This window comes from Sinohyriopsis cumingii, chromosome 3 (assembly GCF_028554795.1).
Source record: "Sinohyriopsis cumingii isolate HCF-2022 chromosome 3, ASM2855479v2, whole genome shotgun sequence".
Taxonomy (NCBI): Eukaryota; Metazoa; Mollusca; class Bivalvia; order Unionida; family Unionidae; genus Sinohyriopsis; species Sinohyriopsis cumingii.
This window is the reverse complement of record NC_142963.1, coordinates 126,523,042-126,549,556: the sequence shown is the minus strand read 5'-3', so window position 1 is coordinate 126,549,556 and position 26,515 is coordinate 126,523,042. Positions and strand designations below refer to the sequence as shown.

General features: G+C 35.2%; 1 protein-coding gene across 1 annotated transcript in view; it reads left to right on the top strand.

Moving 5' to 3' along the window:
• Positions 1 to 26,515, top strand: part of LOC149803800 (uncharacterized) — a 94,738-nt gene that overhangs the window by 6,084 nt on the left and 62,139 nt on the right. The window contains exons 3-4 of the mRNA XM_089953610.1: positions 2,316 to 4,346; positions 11,958 to 12,031. Coding sequence (XP_089809736.1) covers positions 2,316 to 4,346; positions 11,958 to 12,031 — 2,105 coding nt within the window. The remainder of the gene's footprint in view (positions 1 to 2,315; positions 4,347 to 11,957; positions 12,032 to 26,515) is intronic.

The window sequence follows — 26,515 nt, the reverse complement described above, 5'->3', positions numbered from 1 at the left end:
TAAGACAAATACAATACAGAATATAACTGACACAAATACAATACACAGTATACAACCCACCCACTGACATTTATAATTTTATCACAGAAAAATATAACTGATAACATACCAGATTCGAGGAGTATAATTTTTCCAAATTATATTTAATCCCTGGTCTTTCATTTGCGTGAAAGACAAGTGCTCATCATCTTCACAACTCATACTGCTCGAGGTGTTGTCCGTCACAAGAACTAGAGTAGGAATGCAAGAAGTTTTTGTTAGTTTATATGGGGAATTGATTTTAATACTCATGAAGCATGGGAATCATGCACCGCGATTGATCACTCACTCGTGACAAACACGCACATTGGTACATGACACAAGTCCTGGATCACACACACACATAATGACAATTTCAGCTACTTGTCTTTTGAGTGGTTATTATTAATAATTTTGGACTGTATCAGATTAGATAAGAAAGGTGAAAGGTTAAGAAAAGTAAATTAGAAACAGTTGAAGCTGGTGGTAGCAAAAGCAGCTGACAGTTTATTTTCTTAGTTGACACTCCTACATTTGGTGATTTTTAGTTCCACTTGTTATAGACCAGAAGAGCTTATGTGATGTGTTGTTGTTATATTCATCCATCTGTCTGTTAGCATAAGTTTATTATTGCTTCTCTTTCTAAACTACTTGGAGGGTTTCCATGAAGTTTTACATACACATTCATCCCATTGTCTTGTTCATCCTGTTATGAAAATGGTGCTGCTCAGACATCCAGTATGGCTGGCACAGCAGCTATCTTGGAAATCATTTTATAGCTGCTCCTTCTGAATATATGGTCATATCAGCATGGGGTTTTCAATAAAGACTTCTTATGATTTCAATCTGACATGTGGTATGGCTGCCATGGTAGCCATCTTTTAGCCATCTTTAGGATCTTATTTTTGCTACACCTCCTGAAAGAAAGTCATATCAACATGTAGGTTTTACTAGAAGACTTTTTATGATGTCTAAGTTGGCTCTAAATGAAAGTGGTTTCTCTTGAACATCTAATATTGCCACCACAGTATCCATCCTGAAAATATTGTTATAGCTACTCTGGCAGACTGCAGTAGCCATCTTGAATGTCTTGTTATAGCTACTCTGCCAGAATGGATGGTCATAGTAACATGGAACTTTCTCTGAAAGACTGTTTCTGATGTCTACTTGGTCCTGAATGCAATTTTGCTGATCTAATGACCAGTATGGCTTACGTGCAAATATTTTTGAAAATCTCGTCCCCCTTGAATAGAAGGTTGTTGATAAACCCCTGAAATGACATTCAATATCGGTAGCATAGTGGCCAACTTATAAATCTTGTTATAACTCTTCTACCTGAATGGATGGGAATCTTGTTATTTCTACTGCTCTTGAACAGAAGTCATATCAGCATTGGGTTTTAATGGACTTATTATGGTGACTAGTTCATCTTTAATTAAAAAAACGTGCCAGTCTGATATCCAGTATGGTCACTGGTGGCCATTTTGTAAATCTTAACTGCTATTCCACCTTGAAGGAAAGTCATACTAACATTGAGTTTTCACCAGAAGTCTTCTTATAATATCATAGTTTGTACTAAAGGAAAATGGTGCCAGTCTGACATTCACTATGGCCACCATGGCAGCCATATTGAATACCTTGTTATGGCAACTCCTGGTGAATGGGATTTATATCAACCTGGTGGTTTGACAAGAAGATATCTTTTGGTGTCCTGCATGAAAATGTTGCTTATCTGACCTCAAGTGAAGGTGACACAATGAACATATTGAAAATCTGACCTCAAGTTCTCCTGAATTAATGGTCATATCAACATTGGTTTTTCACCAAAAGTCTACTAGTTCTCTCAGGTTTGTCCAGAACAAAAATGATGCCAATCTTACATCTGATATGGGCGCCATAGTGGCTTATTTGAAAAAAATTATCACTCAAAAATATCAGAGATGATTTCAACACTTGGCAAAATATAAGGAAGAATTTGTTCTATCCTTAATTCCTGGAAGTTCATTGTTTGGATGGTAGAGCATCAATCCCTTAGAGACATTGTTGTTTTAAATTCCTGAATTTTCTTTTCAATATAGTATTTCATTTTTCAGGTATTCTGGATAAAAAGTCTCTGCAATTACTGTCATAATGATAATAATATAAAAAATACTCCTATCATGAAGTGCTTTCATCCAGGCAGTATAGTGGCAGATGTACTTAATCATGAGTTTTGCTGTTTGCTGAATCAAATTTAGGCCAAGGAAGAGTTTTTTCTTTTAAATATATCTATCAGTATGTTTTTTTTTTCGTTTCAGTTCCTGATACAAAAAGCTCAAAATCTTCGAAAACTTCCACTGAATCAAGTAGTGGTGATTTCTGGAACACCTGGCTTGGATCCAGAGGTGATGAAGCAGCTGAGGGTGGTACAGGGTCTTCCTGGGCATTCCCCTGGGGAGGGGAAGAGGCAGGGAAATCAAAGGGCTCACCCAAGGGTAATCAAGGGCAGGGAACGTTTGAAAAAAAGAAAACATCTGCAACTGAATTGAAGGACACAACCTTATTTTCAGGTTCATTGGAAGAAAAAACGTTAAAAAGGAGTGAACAATGTCAGAGTGCATCAAAGACTTGTGAGGTTGAAGAAAAATCTGAGGTATTAAATATTAGTGATGTTGCTAAAAATTCAGACAGTAATATATCTCAAGGTACTGGTGATACTGCATCCTCTCAGGCTTGTCCACAAAAGAAGGTAGGGGATGAAGAAAGTGTAGACGAAGTTATGAACAAAAATTCATCCTTTTCGACTGATGGGGATCAAGCTATAGCTACCACTAGTAGCTTAGAATATATTGTATCAGAGAAGAGTGTAGAAAATGTAGCACAGAAAGGAGATAATGTGGCAAAAGGTTCAGATTACAAAGACAGTATTTTTTCTAAACAGGTTGATGATAGGAAAGTAAAGGAGATTGAAGGAGCAGATAATTTGATTTCTGGATCAGAAACTACAGTTAGAGATGAGTCACAAGAAAATGTCAAGCAACTTGGTGGTGATGAAATGGAAGGGTCAAACATGTCATATTCAAAACTTAAGGGACCTTCGGTAGAAGATTCTTCATACAGATATGAACCTGACTCCAGTGATTCTGTTGCAGAATTGTCTGAATCAAGTAAGGGTGACAGTCTGACTGATAAAGAGCAGTTTAATTTATGTACAGCATTTGATACTGGAATGTTTAGTTCAGTTGAGATTGTAAGCAAGGAAGATTTGAGTGAAATGGAAAATGACATGCCATTTTTTGAGACAAAAAGTGAAATTTCTGCCCAAAAAGGAGATTCATTAACTTATTCACTAATACAGGAAAAGTTAAAGAATGAAAGTTCAGATGCAACAATAGTCGGATCTGAAAGCAAATTACAAATTCCACAAAAATCAAGTTTAAGTGAAACAGCATTTGATGAAAACATGGATAATGTTGAGGGAGATGAAGTAGATAATGCAGATGACAATGAAAAAGATATAATAAGAGAGGTTGAGAGTACTAATAATATTGACATTATGGCATATCCAGATGCCATTGGTCAAGCAGGTCACTCAGGGGAGGTAATTTTACCAGAGGTTGGGTTATTTTCCTTGGGGTCAGGTGATAAAAAGAGTCCTTCACAGGGCAGTGATTTAGACATGTGTAAACTTGACATTAGTATGGAAACCCAAACATCAGAGGAGACATTGGTAGAACAGGAGAGCTTGTTGGAAAGGGAGTTATTTCATGATGAGACATATTTAGAGGAATCCAAAAGAAGTGAAACTCAGGAAAAGGATATGGACATTCCAAAAAGTGAAGTTGCAGAATTTGCTCAGACAGGTTCTGAGGTGAAAAGTGATCAGAATAAGAATATTGAAAATAATAACACTGAAATATCTCCAAGCAGTTCTTTTGTGATGTTAGAAGATTCTGCAGATGACAATTCCAAGCATAATGATAATAACAGTGATACGCATTCCAATTACACGGAGAAATCAGAATTTTCACGAAGCATCCACAGTAATCATGAGTCCAGTGATGAGATAGACACTACCACATCTTCTGACATTGAAATAATTTCCATTCCAACTCCGAATGGAGAAAACAGACAGACTAGCCCTGTTGATCCAATACCATTACGGATTGCAATATCTCGGGGTGTAAGAGACAGTCCCACGCATTCACACAGGCGGGCTGATAGCTTTTCAAGCACTAGTACAAATAGCAAAGATGGTTCAGGGGGGCAGATGAGCCCTGGAAGGGACCATGAATTGGCAGAGTATGGAAAGGAGGACTTTGGAGACAGAGTATCGGAGGAATATCAAAGTAAGTGCAGTAAAACTTATGCTTGCAACATTGAAACACATAAAAAATGAGGCAATGCTCCCCTCCCTCCACTAATTGTAATTATATTTGACACTTTCCATTTTTGGTGAAATTTCACTAAACTGGTACCCTGTTGGGAACAACACCTTTTTCCTCTTCATCTATGTGGCAAGTGTTGAAAGATTTATTAGCATTATTATGGCTTTATTTGGACAAAAATTTGGGACCAGTCTGCACGGTATGCCACAGGGGTCCAGGAAAGCAGCATATCTATAATTTCCTGTAAAGAAACAGACCAAAAACCCATGACGAAAATTGTTAATTCATTAAAATTATACCAAACAAGTTAGCTTCAAACATCTAGTCCATTTTTGCCCAAGTACTTATTTATGTATAAAATCTTCTCTGCAGATATGTTTCTAAAGTTTATAGTGTGCTTGCATGTACAGGAATCAATGGTCATGTACCATATACACTCAATATAGGTCGTGTCCAACTACACACTGCACAGACCCATATCTACCAGTGCATAATGTATATGCAGAGAAATGATTTAATCAACCAGCTGTTTGTCTCACTAAAATATGTACCAGGCAGTTGGTCACCAAGATACTCTGCTGTCAATATTTCATTATAAAGTGATTATTGCTTATTCATTAATATGTTGGTCTATGGATAAATTGTACTATTTTTCGCTAGTGCTGGTAAAGGGTGCCATTGAGTGTAGTTATTAGAAACAATGTCTATGAAATTTCCAGTCTTAGCTTTGCTTCTCTCACTTATATAACTTTCATTCAACTCCGATTTAAGAGTAGATTCTACATGGCCATTTTGCAGTTTATCTCTGAATCCCTAAGCACCAACAGCAATTGGTAACATTATGGGTTGTAAATCAGTTAAGTCACTTTACTAGCAGTACAGTGCAGCTCAGGCCTGGCTTCGCTTACATTTCACTTTGTAGTGGGTGTACTTAAGTGGATATTACACAAATGAGTGAAAATGATCAAATGACTTTGTACTTTACAGCACAGAGTTGTCATGTTATGTTAATGGGCATGATGACTTGTTATTTCATGTATGTGTATTGTGCTTTACAGAACTTATTTAATAAGATAATAATCTATGGTACATAAATGTAGAAGTAAAACTGTATACATATGAAGGGTCTGCCATTGAGTTCAAGACCAAAATATACATGATGGGTTTGATATTGAGATCAAGAACAAAATATACATATGAAGGGTCTGATATTGAGGTCAAGACCAAAATATACATGATGGGTTTGATATTGAGATCAAGAACAAAATATACATATGAAGGGTCTGACATTGAGGTCAAGACCAAAATATACATGATGGGTTTGATATTGAGATCAAGAACAAAATATACATATGAAGGGTCTGACATTGAGATCAAGATCAAATTATACATATGATGGGACTGACATTGAGATCAAGATTAAATTATACATAGAATGGGTCTGACATTAAGATCAAGATCAAATTATACATATGATGAGTCTGACATTGAGATCAAGATCAAATTATACATGTGACAGGGCTCACATTGAGGTCAAGACCAAAATATACATGATGGGTCTTACATTGAGATCAAGACCAAAATATACATATGATGGGTCTGACATTGAGATCAAGATAAAATTATACATATGATGTGGTTGACACTGAGGGCAAGACCAAACTATACATAATGGGTCTTACATTGAGTTCAAGATCAAATTATACATATGATAGGTCTGACACTGAGGTCAAGACCACAGTATGCATGATGGGTATGATATTTGGGCTAAGACCCAAATAAACATAATGGGGTTGACACTGAAGTCAAGAGTTGTTGTTGTTGTTGTTGTTGTTGTAGGGTTTAATGCCATTTTTCAGCACAAGATAGGCTATACATGGCGGCCAGTATAAATGGTGGAGGAAGAACCTGGGAAAAACCTCAGAAAGAACCACCGACCGGCCACCCACAAGAAACTACTGGCAAGCCATCTCACATACCAACATTGGCCGAACCCGACACTCAAACCCACGCAGGCAGAGGCCAGATGGCAATGATCTGTAACAGTGAGCACTTTAAATTACTTGGCCACTCAGGGCCCCACAAGGTCAAGAGCAAAATTATCCATGATGGGGTTGACATTGAGGTCAAGAACAAAATATACATGATGAGTCTAACATTGAGTTCAAGACCAAAACATAGATGATGGGTCTGACATTGAGGTCCCAACCAAAATATATATATGATGGGTTTGACATTGATGTCATGACCAAAATATACAAGATGGGTCTGACCTTGAGGTCATGACCAAAATAAATTTTGAAACTATGGTTCAAAACAAGTATAGATAAATGGGATATGTGGGTTATTCTTGATAGGAATGCTTCATGGTGTGGCTCAAGTGCCAGATTTGACATATTATCATTATGGTCAAGGTCAGGAATAAAGCAAAAATATTTGATCTTAAGTAACTGTTAAGGAATATATTTTCTGTCATAGAGGACGTTGTTGTTGTTGTTGTGGGTTTAATGTCATTTTTCAGGCACATGATAGGCTATTCACAATTGCCAGTTTTAGCTGGTAGAGGAAGAACCTGGGAAAAGCCAGGAAGAACCATCATCTCACTGGAAGCAAATGGCAAGCTTTCTTACATACCCACACTGGCCAAGACTTGAATCTACATATTGACAGAGGTGAGATGGCAGTGATTGGTAAATGGCAAGTTCTCTAGACCACTGTGCCCTAGTCAGAAATAAATATTACATGTTAATTGACACATGTATCTTACACTGTTGTTTAGTATCAATTTTATGTTCAGACCACTGAATCCTTTGATATGCACTGTATTGATTTATCCTAACTTTTGACCTGTAGGGGATGCATCTAACCCCAGATTCAAAAGTGAGTGGGAGTGCTGCTTTGTTTGGATTAAATAATATCCGTAATATATGTCCATAATTACTGTATGTAGATATATATGTAAAACCATTTTAGGCATAGTAGTGACTCATTCATTGCTTTATTTTGTTAAATATGTAGTAGATATCTAGTGTCAGTAATCATTATGCTCTTGGGTTAAATTAATAAAGTTGTGTGTTTATTTTATCCATGTAGTATGATATTTATTTTTCTGCTTAGGTATACTTTTCTAGAGTAATATGCTGGTTTATTTTAAAACTGACTCAGTAATAAATTTAACAAAATATTTTCAGACAAAATCATAAAATGTTTGTTTTGTTGTTTTGTTTACAAATTCTAGAAGAGTGAACCAAATGAATCTGATCAGTTTACAGTTACATTTTGATTGCAATCACATCAGTTCAAAATTTCTTGTTATATTTGGGAATTAAAATAATGATGCCATAGTTATCATACCCTGAGTATGTCGTTCCAAACACTACACAAAATATACTACGTCAACAAGGCCCCATCTGTGTTTCCCATTGCACTGCTTTTAAAATAGGGTAGGCAGGTATTTTTTTATACACCTTATATATAATGTGATTTTTTTTAAAAAATATTACAATGGGGGTGGGGTGCTAGGGTCATCAGTGAGAATCAGGGGTAGCTGGCTAACAGGAAACATTCTTTTGCCTACAAGACACAGAAATGCTTTTAATTATACGAAGATTTGACCTTTTTGGCAAATTCTGTTAGGATTCATCACAGACATGTTTTACATACTATACAAATTCTGGTTGATAAAGATCGGTAGAAAATAGGAATGATACAATCACATTTATGTACTTACATCATCTTGACATGCACCCAAAACCCGACTCATATATGTTTGCAGACACATCAGATTCTGGGTTGGATGCTCATCAGGAGCTGAAAGTGCTAATTATTCAGTGGTCTAGGGAGGAATCTGCTCTTGACATCAGCAACTCAGAAATCAGTGCAATGGATAATATATTCTCTTCCTTTTCTGAAGAGAGACAATGCTTGGCTTCTTTTTTCAAGGGCTACAGTGCAGCCCTGACCCAATACACTAAAATTTTAGAAGGATCTAGCTAGTGGCTTAGTGGTTAGAGCATCCATCTCAGATGTGAGAGGTCACAAGTTTGAACCCTGGCCAAATCAAACCAGGGACTTAGAAAAATGGTACTAACAGCTGCCTCACTATGTGCTCAGCATTAAGAGGTTAGTGTTAGGACTGGTCAGCCTGGTGTCTGGATAATGTGACTGGGTGGGACATCATGCTGTGTGTTTGCTGTATGATGCCCCAGTGCTAGACATCACTATAGACTGCCACACTGCAGACATCGTAGCAGTATGACTGAAAAATGGTTGAAGCTATGTTAAAAATCCAAATCTCTATCACACACACACACACACACACACACACACACACACATACACAGAAGGACCTAGCCATTGGTGTGAACATGTAGACCTGATCAGATATATCAAGAAGCAAAGGCTGGCGTCTTGCTCACTAATGCCTAAATGGAATGGTTTATGAGTCTTTTGGTTTCTAAAATCTCCTGTGAACCTATTGGTGAAGCTTCTTTTCAGAACTTTATTCTCCAGACTGTTTTCTTGTTCTCTTTAGCATTGACGAGAGCAGTGAGTAAACTTTGTGCAAGGCTGTTTAAGTTTTAATGGAATTTTCATTGAACTTGTAGTACCCTCAAAGACTCCACGAAGTGATGCACAGTTCATGTGGGAGGGGGCCCTGAGTAGCCGAATGGTCTAAAGCACTCACTATTATGGATCACTGCCACCTCACCTCAGTCTGTGTGGGTTCAAGTCTTGGATTTGGCCAATGTGGGTATGTGAGAAAGCTTGCCGATAGCTTCTCGTGGGTCAGTGGTTCTTTCCGGGTTCTTCCTCCACCATTAATACTGGCCGCCATGTATAGCCTATTGTGTGCTGAAAAATGGTATTAAACCATACAACAACAACATAGTTCATGTGACAGGTCATTATGCAAGTTCAAAGTAATGGTCAGTTCATAGTTTTAGCTAACAAAAGTTTTTATGGTTTTTTCATTAGTTCAGGGTGTCCAGTCACATTTCAAGACTTGTGTAAATGATAACTGGACTAGGAATGATGTGCTGCATGCACACATAAAAACCTGACTCCTGTTGCAAATTGATTTTTTGCAACAAAACTTGGGCTGATCATGGCAGGGTTACAAATGAACAAAAGGTTTTGTTCTTGTAATAAACACTGCAGCTATATATAGTGTTGCCAAGGTCAGGCACGGTATTGGAGATGGTTCATGACCACAAAGTTGAGCATGTTATTGGAGCCCTTGTTTGCAGCTATGTCTGTGTTGATGTGGTTCATGACCTGAAGTTAGGTATGGTTCATTACCCAGACGTTGGACATTGTCATTAGAACTGTATCATCTCAGAAGTCCCAAGTTCATATTGGTGATGGGGGATCCCTCCCCCAACAATGATGATTACCCACTCAATTGGATGCTACTGGGGGATGAATTAGAAGGTCTCTTTGCAGAAAACATCAAAGATGTACCTCTTCAATGCATTTTAGTCAGTGTTGTCACCGGTCTGTCAGCCCCAGTGATTGTACATTTGCCAGGTGCAGTTCATGCATCCAAGAAATGTATTATAGTGCTGAATGTAAATCCAGAAATTGGGTTAAACATTTCAGACCATAATAGGTCTCCTGGTATTCAAATGCAAAAAGTTTAGGGGACAATGATCAATATCTTCATTCTCCTCACATCCCCAGTTATGGACCTTTTTCTCACAAATAACATGAGTGGCAGGCCTTAAGGTGTCCTAATGTAGTACTTGGCAACTGACATACTAGAGATTTAACTTACCCAGGAATGTGGTCACCTCAGATGTTTATATTGTGCTAAGATACTTAAAGTGCTTTCACCAGTTTGTAAACTTTCCTTGAAGTTTCCCTCATACACATTGGTTTTTCTTCCGGCATGCTTTTAACCAAAGAGAACAAACCCTTAATTTCTTAGGTCTTAAGAAGTTACATGTATATAAGAACAGAGTTATCTTTATAACGTGTGATCTTAAGCAATCATGTGCAGATAATCATTTGGGTGAAATTCACTTGGCGGCTTGTGCATCATACAGACATCTTTGTACATTCACTCTTTTAGATATTTTGATAGGACAAACAGTATTAAGAATAATGAAACCAAATGGTTTCTTGGTTTGTTAGTTTCTATTCCCCTTTTTGGGCAGTTTACAGGGACACTATTCATGATTGCTGAAATCCACCATGCAAGCTTCTGCCGTCAATACTGATATCTTATGCTACACAGTACATAAATGGTGTTCACTAGCATGGCTAATTGGGCTAATTTGGTCCAGGCCCACACTAAAAGGGGCCATGCGCGTTATTAATTTTAAAAAATATATCTATAGAGAGAAAGTAATTTTAAAGTGATGGAAGAAAATTTTAAGTTCAGTATCATATAAAACTTGTTTGACAGTTTATTTCCAAATGCTGTGATCACATACCCCCCCCCCATGTAAATGCATGGGGCCCCCTGTGAGCACAGCATTTGCTTAGGCTGTTACTGTTTACTGGTGTTACTTTTTCAGATAAGGTACCTCAAGCCACGACATTCAAAAGAGATATTTGGAGCAAAGACTCTCTCTTCCTGAGACCGCGCTGGTGGCCTAGTTGTTAGAGCGTCTGCCTCAGATGCGGGAGGTCGTGGGTTCAATCCCCGGCCAGGTCATACCAAAGACTTATAAAAATGGTACTAACAGCTGCCTCACTTGGCACTGAGCATTAAGAGGTTAGTGTCAGGACTGGTTGGCCTGGTGTCTGGATAATGTGGCTGGGTGGCATGATGCCCCAGTGCTAGACATCGCTATAAGCTGCCATACTGCAGACATCGTAGCGATATGACTGAAAAATTGTTAAAGCTACATTAAAAATCCAAATCACACACACACACAGACACTCTCTCTCTTCCTGAAATATTATTAGAAACCTGACATATCAGACTTGTCAATAAAGATGCCAATGGGTATCTGGGTACTTGGGTACCTACTCATTAATAATAACCCAGGTATTAAAATGAACCATAGGGTACCCATTTACTTTAGACAAGTTTTCTGCCAGTGGTTATTAATGCAGCACTCACTTTATTATCAAGTTGACAATCCCTTTTGACTGAGCTGCGAATAACTGTACTTTTTCAGTACCAAGCAGTGGTCTGACTCTTCCATTAAGTAATTGACCATAATCCCATAGCTCATTTTCCCACATGACAACCCTTTGATTGTACCGCGAGCGTGGTACAATGGCAAATAACAAAAGGCGGTTATTTCATCTTGCCACACAACTAACATGTGCTCAGTTGCAATCATTAAAAGATTTCACAAGCTGTATGATCAAAGTATTACTTACAAAGCTCAAGCTCACCCTCTGAATAAGCATCTGCATATGACAGTGAGGCTAAGAAATGGGAGTCAGACGATATTTACGAAGACCAGAATATGACAACTTAAAGTACATAGTACCATTTTTCATTTGAACATATATTTTGTTTTGTAATTGGTGAAATCAGTACAATTGAAAGTTCCACAGCCACAATGATCTTCATGTTGATGTGATTAGATTGAACCATATTCCATTTTTCAGGGCAAAGGATGACAGAGTTACCTGCCCTTGATGAAGAGGATGATAATCCCCTGCATCCTCAAAGGCTGCTTAAAGTAAGTACACATTTCATACATGGAGGAAATTATGATTATGATTGTTTTGAACTATATTTGATGATCAGATTTTTACATTTTGACACTGTTTTTGTTTCTGCCTGTTTTTCCACTTACCATATTTACTTGATTGTAATCAAGTGAAATGCAAACAAAAAAGATCCTGATCTGCTGTTGCATAATGCATCTGCAGATCAAGGTCTATGTTGTTTGTTCTATTGATTACTCCTAACAAACTGCACAGACCCTGATCTGCCAGTGAATTATATGATGGTAGATCTGGGTCTGTGCAATTGTCAGTTTCCTATAAGTGAGTTTATACGGTATTCACTTTATGAACGTACCTGCCATAATCCCAGACAGTGTTGTTATTTCTTCTTTTTTTAGACTTAAAAAGTGATTTGAAGTTCGAGGGGGGGAGCAGTGCACATGACCCTCTTATAAGCTTTTAGAAAATGACAAGAAATTCAGTCTGTATTAAAGAAAATATTGTAACATGTTTTCTTTAAAGCATTTTGCAGTAATAATAATAATAATAAAAATAATAATAATAATAATACTTTATATATAGAGGGCGACTCATTTATTCAAGGACTGTTCTCCTTTGAGGCCCTCTTAAGGAGAATATAACAATGTGCATTACAGTACAGTTGTATATGAAAGATAGCAGTAATTACTGTTGATTTTAACGCATTTACACTTACAAACAAAAAGAAGTTTGGTAGACGTAGCATTGTCAAATATCACCAGCTCACACATCCATATATGTACAAAACATTCACATAATCACCACACTGACATTAAACAAATCTAGCATGTCCTGGCTTGTCCAAATGTTATGTACTGCCATGTTGACAGATGTTGTACACTCAAGAATGGCTAATGTCAATAATATGTTTGCAGTATTTTGAGTAATGAATGAAATGCACTCCCTTGTTGCTGTACTTTACAAAGTCAAATTCAGACAACCAGGATTTCTGAAATTTAGTTTTATTGAAGTTTGCTTGCTTCGCTGATGGCTCATTGTTTCCTAAATCATATCTGGATTTTGACATTATGCCTTCAAGAATGAATCACTCTGACTACCAAAATTATCATGTTTTGCTTTAGTTGAGGAGTAAAATCTAGCTTTAAAGAAATGTTGCCACTGTTCATGAACTTGAAAGTAATCTGTAATAAAGATGGCGTAAACATTCTCATTCAAGGTAGTGATGTGTAATAACTGTTATTTTTGAACATGCATAGCTTTGATTTAACTATCTTAAACTGAATTGGGTTCTTCCACTTTGTGAACTTTCCCTGTGCAAATGAGCTAAATGGGTTCCCACATCACAGTCTTCAAAGGACTTTACAAATCACCCTAGTTATTGTCAGCTAAATAAGTAATATGTACCGCTCTGGTGGCCTAGAGGTTAGAGTGTCCGCCTCGGATGTGGGAGGTCATGGGTTCAATCCCTGGCTGAGTCATACCAAAGACTTATAAAAATGGTACTTGCAGCTGCCTCACTTGGTGCTCAGCATTAAGAGGTTAGTGTTAGGACTGGTTGACCTGGTGTCAGGATAATGTGACTGGTTGGCATGATGCCCCAGTGCTAGACATCACTATAAGCTGCCACATTGCAGACATCGTAGTGATATGACTGAACAAATTGTTAAAGCTATGTTAAAAATCCAAATCACACACACACACATTAAGTAATATGTGAAATGGTGTTGTTTATACCTGACCATCTAACCTTTCATATGCCTCTATTACAATTAAATGTATAAACTGCCTCGAGGATAATTTTACATGAGCACAAAGTAGTACTGTTTACTGTTTATACATGTTCCATGTAAAGGGCATACAATGAGGTGGTCACCTTTGTTTTTTTTGGTGAACATTATTAAAAAATGTGTTTTTAAAAACATGGCAGATGTCGGGGGTTTCAGAAATAAAGAAACTTGTTTTTAGTGTGACATGTCAAGTTATGTATGCATAATTCCTTCCATGCCATTTTGTTCTATACAGTTACAGCAGTAGCAGTTATTTAAGATGTTATAACAGTTTTTAAGGTTTTTGCTTTTGATTATGTACATATAAATAAAGAAAGGAAGTATCTCTAATAAATTTTATCAGAAAGCTGGACATGTTGTATATTTGACTGAATGATATGGCCGGTGCAAATAATTCCTGATTTTAGAACTAGTACATGTTAATTTGCATACTTTTGAAAAAATCTGAAAAGAGCTTGCATGTTCATCTTACATATTAAGACATATTCTGGAACTTTTGCACGAGTTAGTCATTGCTGCATGATGCTTCTACGTATCCATTGTCATTCTAATTATAGTTAATGTGGTTCTTATAAATCTGCAGCTTTTAGCTTCATAGAAAAATTTAAGATGATTTTGTCTCCTTTGCAGAAAGTTTGGAGAATAAAAAAATCAGTTTGGGGTTTCACATTGAGAGACAAGGAAATCCCAGTGAAGGGGTTATGTTGTACCTTCTGTGTGATTTTGCTGAATAGAACACATACATATTTAATAAAACCCTGAGAATGTGGTAGTATTTCCATGTCTTGGTGTAAACTCTTACATTGATTATTAACTCACCATTGCCATTTTGCCAAGTGAGTTTAAGGTATGGGCCTTCTTCTAAAACATGTCTCAACAGAACTTTGACAGAAAGCATTCTGACATAGAAGTCTTTTCAATTTGTTCAAATGATGGCAGTCCACAATCAAATAGAGTTACCATTACTAAAAGTAGAAAGAATCTTTAAATCACTTTCACCCAAAAATACTTAACATAATTTGACCCTATTTAGATTTTCAGATTATGGCCACCATTACTTAATATAGAAGAACATTCAGATGATTTTTTTTCTAGAAATACTGAACAGAAATTGATCAAATTGATGATTTCACTGAAAATATCTTGGCAGAAAGGGCTTTCAGGCTGATACAGTTATTGCCAATCCAGCATCAAATATGGCTGCCATTACGAACAGAAACTGCACATCAGAAATTGATTTGCCAGAAAGCATACTGGTAATAAGGGCTTTAAGATTTGTGTAAATGATGCCAATTTACCATTAGATATGGCCACTATTGGTAAAAACGTCTTTGTAGATTTTGTTTTTTTTATACAAAAAGGATAAAGGGCTTATAAGTATATACAAATTATGCCATGTTGCCATCAATCAGCTGTTAATCAAAATGAAGAAGAAACCCCCCCCAAAAAAATATCAGCTTCTGAAACACAACTTAACAGACTTTGACTTGATATGACAGAAAGTATGCAAGCTTGAATGCCTTTCAGATTTATATGGTGTTCTGCCAGCAAATCTGACTGCATTTAGTACAATTAGGAGAACATTTACACATTTGTTTGAAAAATATACAAATGAGCAAAACTTGCAGTTTTTACACATCACATATTAGCATAGAGGCCTTTAATATATTGGAAAAATAATGATGTGCCATGAAATATGGATGAAAGACCCAAATAGAGAAACTTTGTAACAATTCTTTTAGCTCTTAGTCCAAAATATGTACAGTACATTTCCCATGATACTCCAACAAGGCCCAACCTAGTAAATGTGATGATTCCATGGACAATGTACAGTACTTCCCCCATGATATACCCACAGGGCCCAGTCTAGTAAATGTGATGAATCCATGGACCATGTGCAGTACTTCCCCCATGATATGCCCACAGGGCCCAGCCTAGTAAATGTGATGATTCCATGGGCCATGTACGGTACATCTCCCATGATACTCCCAGAGGGCCCTGCCTAGTAAATGTGATGATTCCATGTGCCATGTACAGTACATCTCCCATGATATGCCCACAGGACCCAGCCTAATAAATGTGATGATTCCATGGGCCATGTACAGTACATCTCCCATGATACTCCTAGAGGGCCCAGTCTAGTAAATGTGGTCCATCTTTAGACCATGGACCATATACAGGACATATCCTATGATAAATCCACAGGTTCCAGCCTTTGAAATATGATGAGACCATGGACCATGTACATTTCATATCTCCCATGGTAAGCCCACAAGTCACAGCCTCATCAATGGAATGCAAATTGTGGTATGGGCTAAACATTAGCCAAAACATTTTTAGGTCAAAACTTTGTTAACATATTTTCTAATAGCTGGTAACAGGCTTATCATTTAGCATGGCCTTATCATCAGAGAAATACAGTAGTATAAAATCTAGAGCTTTCTGTGTTTAGCTGTGTATTGCATGTTTGTTCTTCCAGGATGAAAGTGGATTGAGCAATGCGGATTCTGATCCAACTAATGATGAATCTCAAAATTACTTCAAGGTTGGAAATGTGGGCACTCTTTTTATGTTTGGGATCATCTTCTTTTCATTTGCTTTTTGCCTTAATTATTACACAATTGCTGTTTTATGTTCTCAGTTATCAAACACACAGTTATATATATATATATATATATATATATATATATATATATATATATATATATATATATATATATGTATATATGTATATATATATATATATATATATATATATATATATATAATGAAAATTGATGTCATTAACAACAAACGAGGACAGTCAAGGTTAATAAAAATTTGATTTGCAGTATATTTTTGTTATTGTAAAATCTGTAATTTTTTAATCACTTGTTTGATTTGGACTTGAGACTGTTATGCAGCAATAATAATAATAATAATAATAATAATAATAATATTAATATGTCATCCATTACAACCATTCAAAAATAGACAGCCCAATGCATTCTGTATTATTTGAGATTAGGGTAACTGGGAAGAAAACGATTTGCTTGAGTAGGTTGTAAATAATCATGAAAAGAAATAAATGAACAGTTGGGTTAATTTTTCCTTTTGATACCCCACCTTATGGTGGAGTATCTTATATTGTTCATCAGCCTGTTACCAATTTATTTTCTGCATAGTAACTCAAGTTCTCTATCATGTGAAGTTGTCAAACATTATGGATGGCTTGCACATTGGCTGAGGATGATACAAATTAATTTTGGAGTAAGAAACTCAAAGATCACGGTCAGTGTGACTGAAAGGATTGTGTTCTCCACCATCTGCAACAAAAAATTGTGAATTGCTTGATTGCTTGAATTTGGTTTAAGATAAAAGTATATCAGTTTTTAGGTCAAAAGCTCAAAGATTTAAGCCACTGTAACTGAAAGAAAAAAAATTGTTTCTGCACAATAACTTGAGTTTTCCACCTTTTACAGTTACCAGACATTTTGAATTGCCTGCACTCTGGTTAAAGAAGTCTATCAATTTTGGGCAAAGGTAAAAGGTCAAGGTCACACAGTAACCTGAGTTTCACACTATCAGCTGTTATTAAACTTTGTGAATGGCTTGCATGTTGCTTTAGGAAGAATCTAACTGATTTTGGGGTCAAAAGTTCAAAAGTCAAGGTCACTGTGACTGAAGGAACTAATTTAGTTTCCACACAATAAAATTAGCAGTGTATGACATAGAGGGACAAAACCTTTCACATGGGATTTTCACAGGAAAACTTCATATGATGCCAGTTCATCTGAAATAAAAATTGTGCCAATTAATAGCCAGTATGGCCACCACAGTGGTCATTTCAAAAGTCTTACAGCTAAGCCTCTTGGATGGAAAGTCATATCAACATTGGGCTTTCAGCAGAAGTCTTCTTATGATATCTAGTTGATACTACATTGTAAATGAAATTGGTCTTCATCTGACATCCAATACTAGATGAAAAAGGTGCTGATCTGACCTCCAGTATGGCCACCATGGCAGCCATCTTGAGAATGTTGTTAATGCAACTTCTCCTAAAGCAAAGCTATATTAAGATGGAGTTTTCACCTGAAGGCTAATTATTATATCTAGATGGTCCTGAATGAAAATGATGCTGATTGGAAAATCTTGTCATTAATTCTCCTGAATGAATCATATGAATATTGGGTTTTCACCAGAAGTCTTCTGATGGTGTCTTGTTTGCCCTAATGAAAATGGCCCAGATCTTATCCAATATATCTGTCACATTGGCTGCATACTTGTCATGTGATACCTCATATATAGTGGCTTATCAAGATAACTACTGATATTGACACTGCTGGCTGTCACTCAGGGATGCTAAAAAGTCTGTGACTTTCATGTAGTACAATCTGTCTTCCAGAGGTAGACAGTGATAATATCATCTAAAGTCGATTTAAGAAACAATGATTTTTTTATTTTAAAAAATGATACTCCTGTTTTTATGACCTCATTATAGTACCTCTGCTTCTATATAATAGAAAAAAATCTGATTCTTTTACTGTTTATTTTTCATTTTTCTTTTATATAATTTGAGTGTCTGTGTGTGTGTGTGTATTAGGGGTGAAATGATACACCTGTGCTGTGTATCAATACAATTCATGATACACAGCCTCTGATATGATACTTATCGATACACATATGAACTTGATGATCTTTCCATCTTTGGAAGGTAGGTGGTGCCCTTTTATGTATGTTGACATTCTTGGTTTTATTTCCAGTATGCAGACTATATATAGACATATAGTTATCATATATTTATATGCAATTCTCACTGATGAGAAGAAATTTACAATACTTTCAAATAGACTACCTGTTGGTTGCAGTGAGTTTTATCCAGATTTTTAGGTCATTTAATTTTGGATAAATTTAACTCCCTTTTTTTGTACAACATGAATGATTTGAAAACATATTATTACCAATTTCGTGTCTCAGTTACACTTGGAAGACATTATGATGTTATCTTCAAAACAGAAGAAATAATGCATTTTCCTTGTGCAAAGAAAATCTCATCTAGAACAAATCCAGGCATGGGTATAAGGTTGAATACCAACAAAATCGTAATGAACCATGCTGGGATTCTGACATTTTGGGTTTTCTAGATAGCCTGTATTTTAAACACTCAAATGTAAAACTTTCTTCATGAATGGTTCAAACTATGCCGTAATTTTTATTCCTGGGCACGTTGTTCTAATCAGATTTAGGTTCACAACCATTCATGTCGACTTGAGAACCCAGATGTGGAACATTTGCTATTTGAAAAACAGATGTCTCCACAAGAACAGTTAAATAAAAATTGTATTCTTTGCTTAGCACATTTTCATATGTGGGATTTTCAGGAGTTTTCGCATTTCACTGTTCTCCAAGCATGCAAATTCATACAAATTTTGCATGATTCATATAATGGCACACCCTGACAGCATCTCCCCTTAAATGCGTGACATATCTAGTGACTTTCCCGCAAAGACTCTCAGTTGCTCTGCCAATACTTCCTGTTTGTCATGCAGAGAATAAGCTACATTGATTTCTGATTGGTTGTTATGATTTAACCTGGAGCAGAACAAGCAATAACAACAAATGAGAATTCAGTGTAACACTTTTCAGCTTGCAACACATCGGTAGAGTAGCTTTCAAATCGACCAAAGGAGTCAAGATAAAATTCAAATTAGAAACTTCATGTGAAAGTGGTTATTAAATGAGGAGTAAAGTACTTCATTAAACATGGGGAACGCATTTGGAATGTACAGTATATGCTGAACATACTTCTGGGTTAAGATAATTAGCATAAAATGGTGGGGGGGAAACAGATTATGAACCATGTCACTTTGTGTTACCTTGTAGACAGTGAGTGGGTATTCTCAAATAATCTTTTTCGTTTTTATTAATAAACATGAGTGCCTGTGACTGTCATTGCTGTTTCAGATGGATTATAATATTTCAGAATAACAAAGTAACTAATAATAATTATTCTTGACTGGTGAAGACTAAAATAACGTATACAGTAAGTATTGTTTTGTATTGATTCTCCAGCTCTTGTATCGATATGTGTATTGTTTCAGCAAAAGTATCAATGTATCGATGAATCGTTTCACCCCTAGTGTGTGTATATATATATATTTTTATTTTAAAAAATTATATATATATATATATATTTATTTTAAAAAATTATATATATATATATATATATATATATATATATATATATATATATATATGTGTGTGTGTGTATATATATATATATATATATATATATATATATATATATATATATATACACATCCATGCACACAGGGATTTACAAATCAACTTGCCCGATTCCTAGTACAGGCTCAAATTCGGCTCAGGCATGCTTAAATTTTTCAAGTAACTATTGAAACGGACCAGTTTCATTTTAATTATATCTGTACATCACCATGATTAGCTGACATTCAGGTCCCTAACCTAGCCTCAGACAGTGTATTAGCTGGCCAAGTGTAAAGATCATTTTGATGCATTTCGCCATCTTTAGGTGAGTAAGGCATTAATTGTTAATAGTATAACTTATCAGATTTCACTGACAGGTGTGTGTGAAATAAAAGGCACTTGTCACTAATGATTAAATGCCGGGATTTCATATAAAGCTTGATTGATGAACCAAAAATGTAACACCCACACGTGTTGTTTATGATCTGTTGTTTATGAAGTAATTAACACGAGACTGATAAGTAAATACTGCTTGGTAAGCAATTAAATGGATAAAAATAAGTGTTCTCAGTAATCATTACAAAGAGTTGAGCTTTCACTATTCTTGATGTAGATGATGAAATAAGTCTGCTGTCTTATTTATGCAAGAAAAAGAAAGTTGATGAAGTTTTTAGCTCTAATGATACTACTAAATTGCAAGAAAGTTTCAGTCATTGTGAATTAATGAGTAACCATGGCTAGAACATGACTCAGCAAATGAATTAATGTTCTGTAGCCACTTCAGGAAATATCCCCAAACTGAAAATCAAGTCGGAAACACATTTTGAAAACTATTTCTGAATAGACTCGAGAACACCAAATTCCCAGTCATCTTTCAATAACATACTGCCTAGTTGTGTTAGAAACATCGTTTTTCATTGCCTATTTGACTCGCGCATGAGCAGAAGGGTAAAAGTTGGATTATTTTTTTTTGCTAAACGGAGCCATTATTTTGGTATGGAGACCACTCTTTATTCCAAATGCCTATCTTATCCTACTTTTTGCAAAGGCTCATCTGTCTGTTTGCAGTTCATACCAGTTTGCTACTACCTCCTGCCCCATAAAGTTGTTGCTAGGAGTTAATGTGTTAAGTGGAGGTAGATATGTGAGCAGACATAGCACACCCCACACCCCGGATACATGACAGCGAAATCATTGACAATTTCAATTTTACCTTGTTTTCCTTCTGGATGCTTAATTAAATCTGCATGATCATTTGAACTTTAATTGTAAAGATAAAGAATAATGTTATGTTTGAAAACATTGTTAATATTAAATTAATGCAGCTCTGTTTTTTGGTCATTTACATTTTTTTTCCCTCTCATTTCTCTCTGTCTCTTAAAAATTTAGCCATTTTGAAGCCATTTTCTACCTGACCATTTTTTTGGAAAGCTCAGTTTTCACTTTTCCAGTCAGCTTGCCTGGCCTTTTAGAAAAATGTGCAAATCCCTGTGTGTTTGTGTGTGTGTGTGTATATATATATATATATATATATATGGTTTACAGTATATCAGCACAATACTGGTTATACAGTGATGATCAAATGGTATAGTCTAAATGTAGATTAATTAGAAAAGGGGTTAACTCTTTGTTGTCAAGAGTTCTTTAGTCTGAATTTATTTTTTGGATGATAATGTATACAGGCAGCTGAAGTCACCTAAAAGCTTTGTGGAGGTGAGCTGTGAAATTGTTGATTGCACTCTGGTTAGAAATGATACACATATATCCTGAGATATGGCCACCATTACAGAATTTTTGTTTGAAGCAATTTCTTCTCTACCGTCATAAGACCGAATTCAAACAAACTTTGACACCAAGCTCTCTTGCATGATGAATTTTCAGATGCTGCTGATCTGCCATTAATTATGGCCACTGTCGCTAAAACTTAAGAACGCTAAAACTACTTCCTTTCATATAGTGATTCTCACATTAAATTTGCACCTGTTCAGGTTTATGAGTAAATAAGAGTTATGCAGCACAGTATACCAGTAACTGGGTAGCTCTTTTAACGGAGTTTATTATAAACCACTTTTATGTTCTTTCTGAATCTCGTCAATACAGAACTGACAAACTCTGGTTCTCTATGTTACTTACACATGGAACATTGTCCAACAAAGCCTTAGTTTACCTAATTAATCATAAGACAATTTATAAAACTGATTAGCCAATCAGATCGTTCATAGCAAACATGCTCTTTATTTAAAGAGATAATAAAATGTGGTTGTCGGGATACACAGAGATGGTAATATTACATAACCATAGTATCTTTGGAGGAACAAGCCTGATTGGCTGTTCTTTTCCCTTATCTCATTATAGCAGCTCCAAGTAGTAACAAGGCAATTTTTAATTTTCTGAGAAGTGTTTACCTGATCATATCAAATCACTTGAATAGTTTAAAAAATAATTCATAATATTGGTTGCTTCCTTGCATTCAGTGGCAGTTTTAAGACATTTGTTGTTGTTGTTCTAGGGTTTAACGCCATTTCTCAGCACAAGATAGGCTATACATGGCGGCCTATAAAAATGGTGGAGGAAGAACCCTGAAAAACCCAGGGAAGAACCACCGACCCATGAGAAACTACTGGCAGGCTTTCCCACGTACCCATGTAAGACATTTGTCTCAGTACTATGTTGAGGAAATTGGAACTAAGTGCCTTTCCCTAGTAGACACTGAGTAACTTACTTGGGCTGGTATCAAACCTGTGATCCTTGGATTATTAGTCTGACACTCTTCCCCCTGAGCTACCACAGCTTCTGAATAATTCATGAGCCTGACAGAATATACCTGGAGTTGATGAAGATAAAAAAGTTTGTCATTCATGGCTAGCTCATACATATCTGCATATTGTGCAAGAACTTAACATATCAGCTTTGTTTGTTCCGCTATATCAGTGTTGAATATTGTTTGCAAATTAAATTTGTATTTTTATCTTACCTATTTAGGACTTTGTATTATCATGCTGGCTGAAATATCAAAGAAGCAAATTCATACAGTTTTAAAAGGTGGTAGTTATATTATATATGCAGCATCACATATTAGTGTAGAGTGTGTCAAATGATAAGTATGGCCTTAGTATGCCATATACATATTTAAGTACATTGTATTGAGGTTAAATTTGGTCACAGTTACCATAAAGTTTGGATAATAATTGCATCTATGAAAATAAGCACAAAGTACAAGCATATGTGAAACACACACACACACATGCCTTCCCCAAATTTTCTATCAAAAGTACGCAAAACAATTTTTATATAACATGACATTTACTCTATTATTTTGCACCCTGTTAGTTGTTGAACAGAAGAAATGTTTTCCGAATCACTCTTTTTTGCCATTTCCTTGATGTTTTTTCCATTTGTATGTAAATACAAAATCTTCTTAATAAGCAAAAAATTAAGCTTAATAGATAATCTTGTTAACAGCAAAAATGTTAAAACTTAATAGATCTTGTTAATAGTAAAAATATTGAAAGCTTAATAGATAATCTTGTTATTGGCAGAAATATTGAAAGCTTAATAGATAATCTTGTTATCAGCAAAAATATTGAAAGCTTAATAGATAATCTTGTTATCAGCAAGAATATTTGAAAGCTCAATAGGTAATCTTTGTGTGATTCATTTCTGTCAATAAGTGCATTTTTAAAAAAAACAGGGGTGCATATGACTAAACTAATTTAGAAAATGAGCCTTATGTTTATATCAAAATCTTATAGTATTCAAATATGAACACAGTATTTCAACAGTATGAACACCATTTTAACAGTATGAACACTATTTTAACAGTATAAATACTGTATGAACATACACCATAATATGAATATATTAAAAAATATCTGTATAATAAATTATACACATGGCCAATATAAATTATTTTGCTAAAAGAAATTTCAAGTAAAAAAAGTTAGATTCCAGAATTGAAGTTCATGTAAAAACTCTGTGGTCGCAGGATTGTTGTTGCTAAAATAATGCATAAATGTTACTTCTTTGCTGAATTTATGAAAGAAAATATTTTTAGAAATAAATGCAAAGGTTTATGCAAGGATTATATTTCATTAAAGAAGTGAGGGACTGTTATGTATATTTGATTTAATTTATATCTGATTTAATTGTTTGAAAGTTTTAAAAAATTTTTAAAAAATTTCGTTATGTCAAAATAATATAGTTCTGTTTACTAGAAACTTTATACTTTTTCTCGACCTTAATTCAAAATTAGTAACAATCACTGAACAAGTTTTTTTTATATATTTATTTTTATTGTGGGAATAATAGGCTGAGATTAAGGCTGTGTTGAATACATGACCCTAGGCTTGTAAATAGTTTATAGTGAAGTAAACAACTTTTTAAACATTTTATTCTCAGGGTAAAATGATTGGTTCTTGTCAGGGCCATGCTGAAAGTATGTGATGTAAACATGATCACGTGACCCTTATCCGGGCATTTGTTTTGTGCAATATTCAAGCTTTAAACCATTGTTTTAGAGAAATAATCTCAGTTGGGCTTCTAAACACTGGGACGTAAAGGTGTTTCTTTTGTTGTGTCATTTTGGGAATTACATTTTAATGTTTATTCAAATTATTTGGATTCTAAAAGATCAATTTGTTTCTCTGGAAATATTTTGAGTGCTCATGCAGAATTCTTGAACAAAGACATTTCTTTAAAATTGTATTCAAATTTCCAAAACTGGAGTTTATTTCTTGTGTTTCTTGTTATTTCTTGTGTTTCTGCAAGGAACTGTATGCAGGATACAGCAAATATCATCGACTTCCATCTTAGATTCTTCTTCGGGACTTGAACTTGAAATCATTAGAACATTTTATTAGGACTTCTAAAATTTTATTAGTGGATTATTCTTGGATTATTTTTGGATTTGATTCTTAATACCATAAGTTCTTTTTTTTTCTTCATTTTTACAGTATTTGTCCAGGAAAATAAATAATTTGTTAAATTTTTCAAAGCTTGTTGTTTTCACTCTTTCTTGTGTTGCTGTCTATTCTAGCCTTAACATGTAACAAACACACTGAAACGTTTCTTGGTCATAATATTAATAAATTGCTCTTGATATGAACTTTTTGATACAATTATGACATAGATCATTCAAAACCTTTAATGAAGAACAGTTTCTTGATGAACTTAACAAAGTTCCATGGAATATAATCCCAAAATTTTATGATGTAGATGAAACTTTGGGGGTGTGGACTAACAAAGTACGTCAGGTGAAGTATGAAATCCAACCTTGGCTTAAAACTGAAAGCTTAGATTCGATGAGTCCAATTCAAGGCTGTGAGAAACCATACACAGTATAAAGTTTTGGGGAAAAACAAGCTGGAAAACATATTATCAATGTTTGAAAACACATAGAGCAACTCAAATTGTATTTAGAAAGTTTTCAGTGATCTTATTGGGGGGAACACAAAATTCAAACCAATAAAATTCACTCATATCTGGTAAATGACACTGTTGTCACTGATGGCATGAATACTGCAATTGTTTTCAATAAGTTTTATATCGATATTATCACAAAGGTAAAGGAACCATTGATAGAAAACTTCTTGGATTAATTGAAAAGGTTCTGCACCAGCAAAGCCCCATGGGTGTATCAAAGAACTTTGTTCAAATATGTCTCACTGAACTTGATACTAATAAAGCTACAGAGATCGGATTGATCCACAACTCGTATAAATATTGGCCTCAGAAAGCATAGCATTCATAATTCAAGTATTGCAGCCTCATTTGTCCCCAAAATATGGAAAACTGCAAAAGTAATACCTATTCAAAAATCAGCTTCTAAGGATGATGCAGATAAGTTCTGACCAATTTCAGTATTACCAAATTTTGTTATAATTGATTGAAAAACAAGTCCACAACTGTTCTTGTCCTATTTAACCAGACACTCACTGTTGCAACTTAACCAATCAGGCTTTAGACAGAATCATTCATGTGAGACTGCCATGATCTCTGATAAATGGCTTTAAGCTCTTGATCAAGCTAGAATAATAGGATCTGCACTTGTAGATTTCAGGAAAGCTTTTGACATGGTGGATCATGATATCCTTTTTAGCAAACTGAAAATTTGCCAATGTCATGATGCATAGCTCAACGGTTTACTGCATACTTAAATAAGAGAGCACACCATGTTTATAAAAATTATATTCTGTCAAAACCTGGAGCAATTAGATATGGAGTCCCACAAGTCTCAATTCTAGGTCTATTACTGTTAATATTATTTATTAATGACCTTCCAGTGTTATTGAGGGATTCAGTTTCATCAACAGATCTCTATGCAGGTGACACAACATTAGATATCCCAAACGCAAATCTTGAATTTGAAATTTCTTGTATAGTCAAACTGAACAACTGGTGCACATTCAGTGTCATAGTAGTTAATACTGGTAAAACTAAAATATTAGTTATCTTAACACAGCAAGAAAAAAAAGAACAAATCTTGAAAGTGATGAATGAGATGAA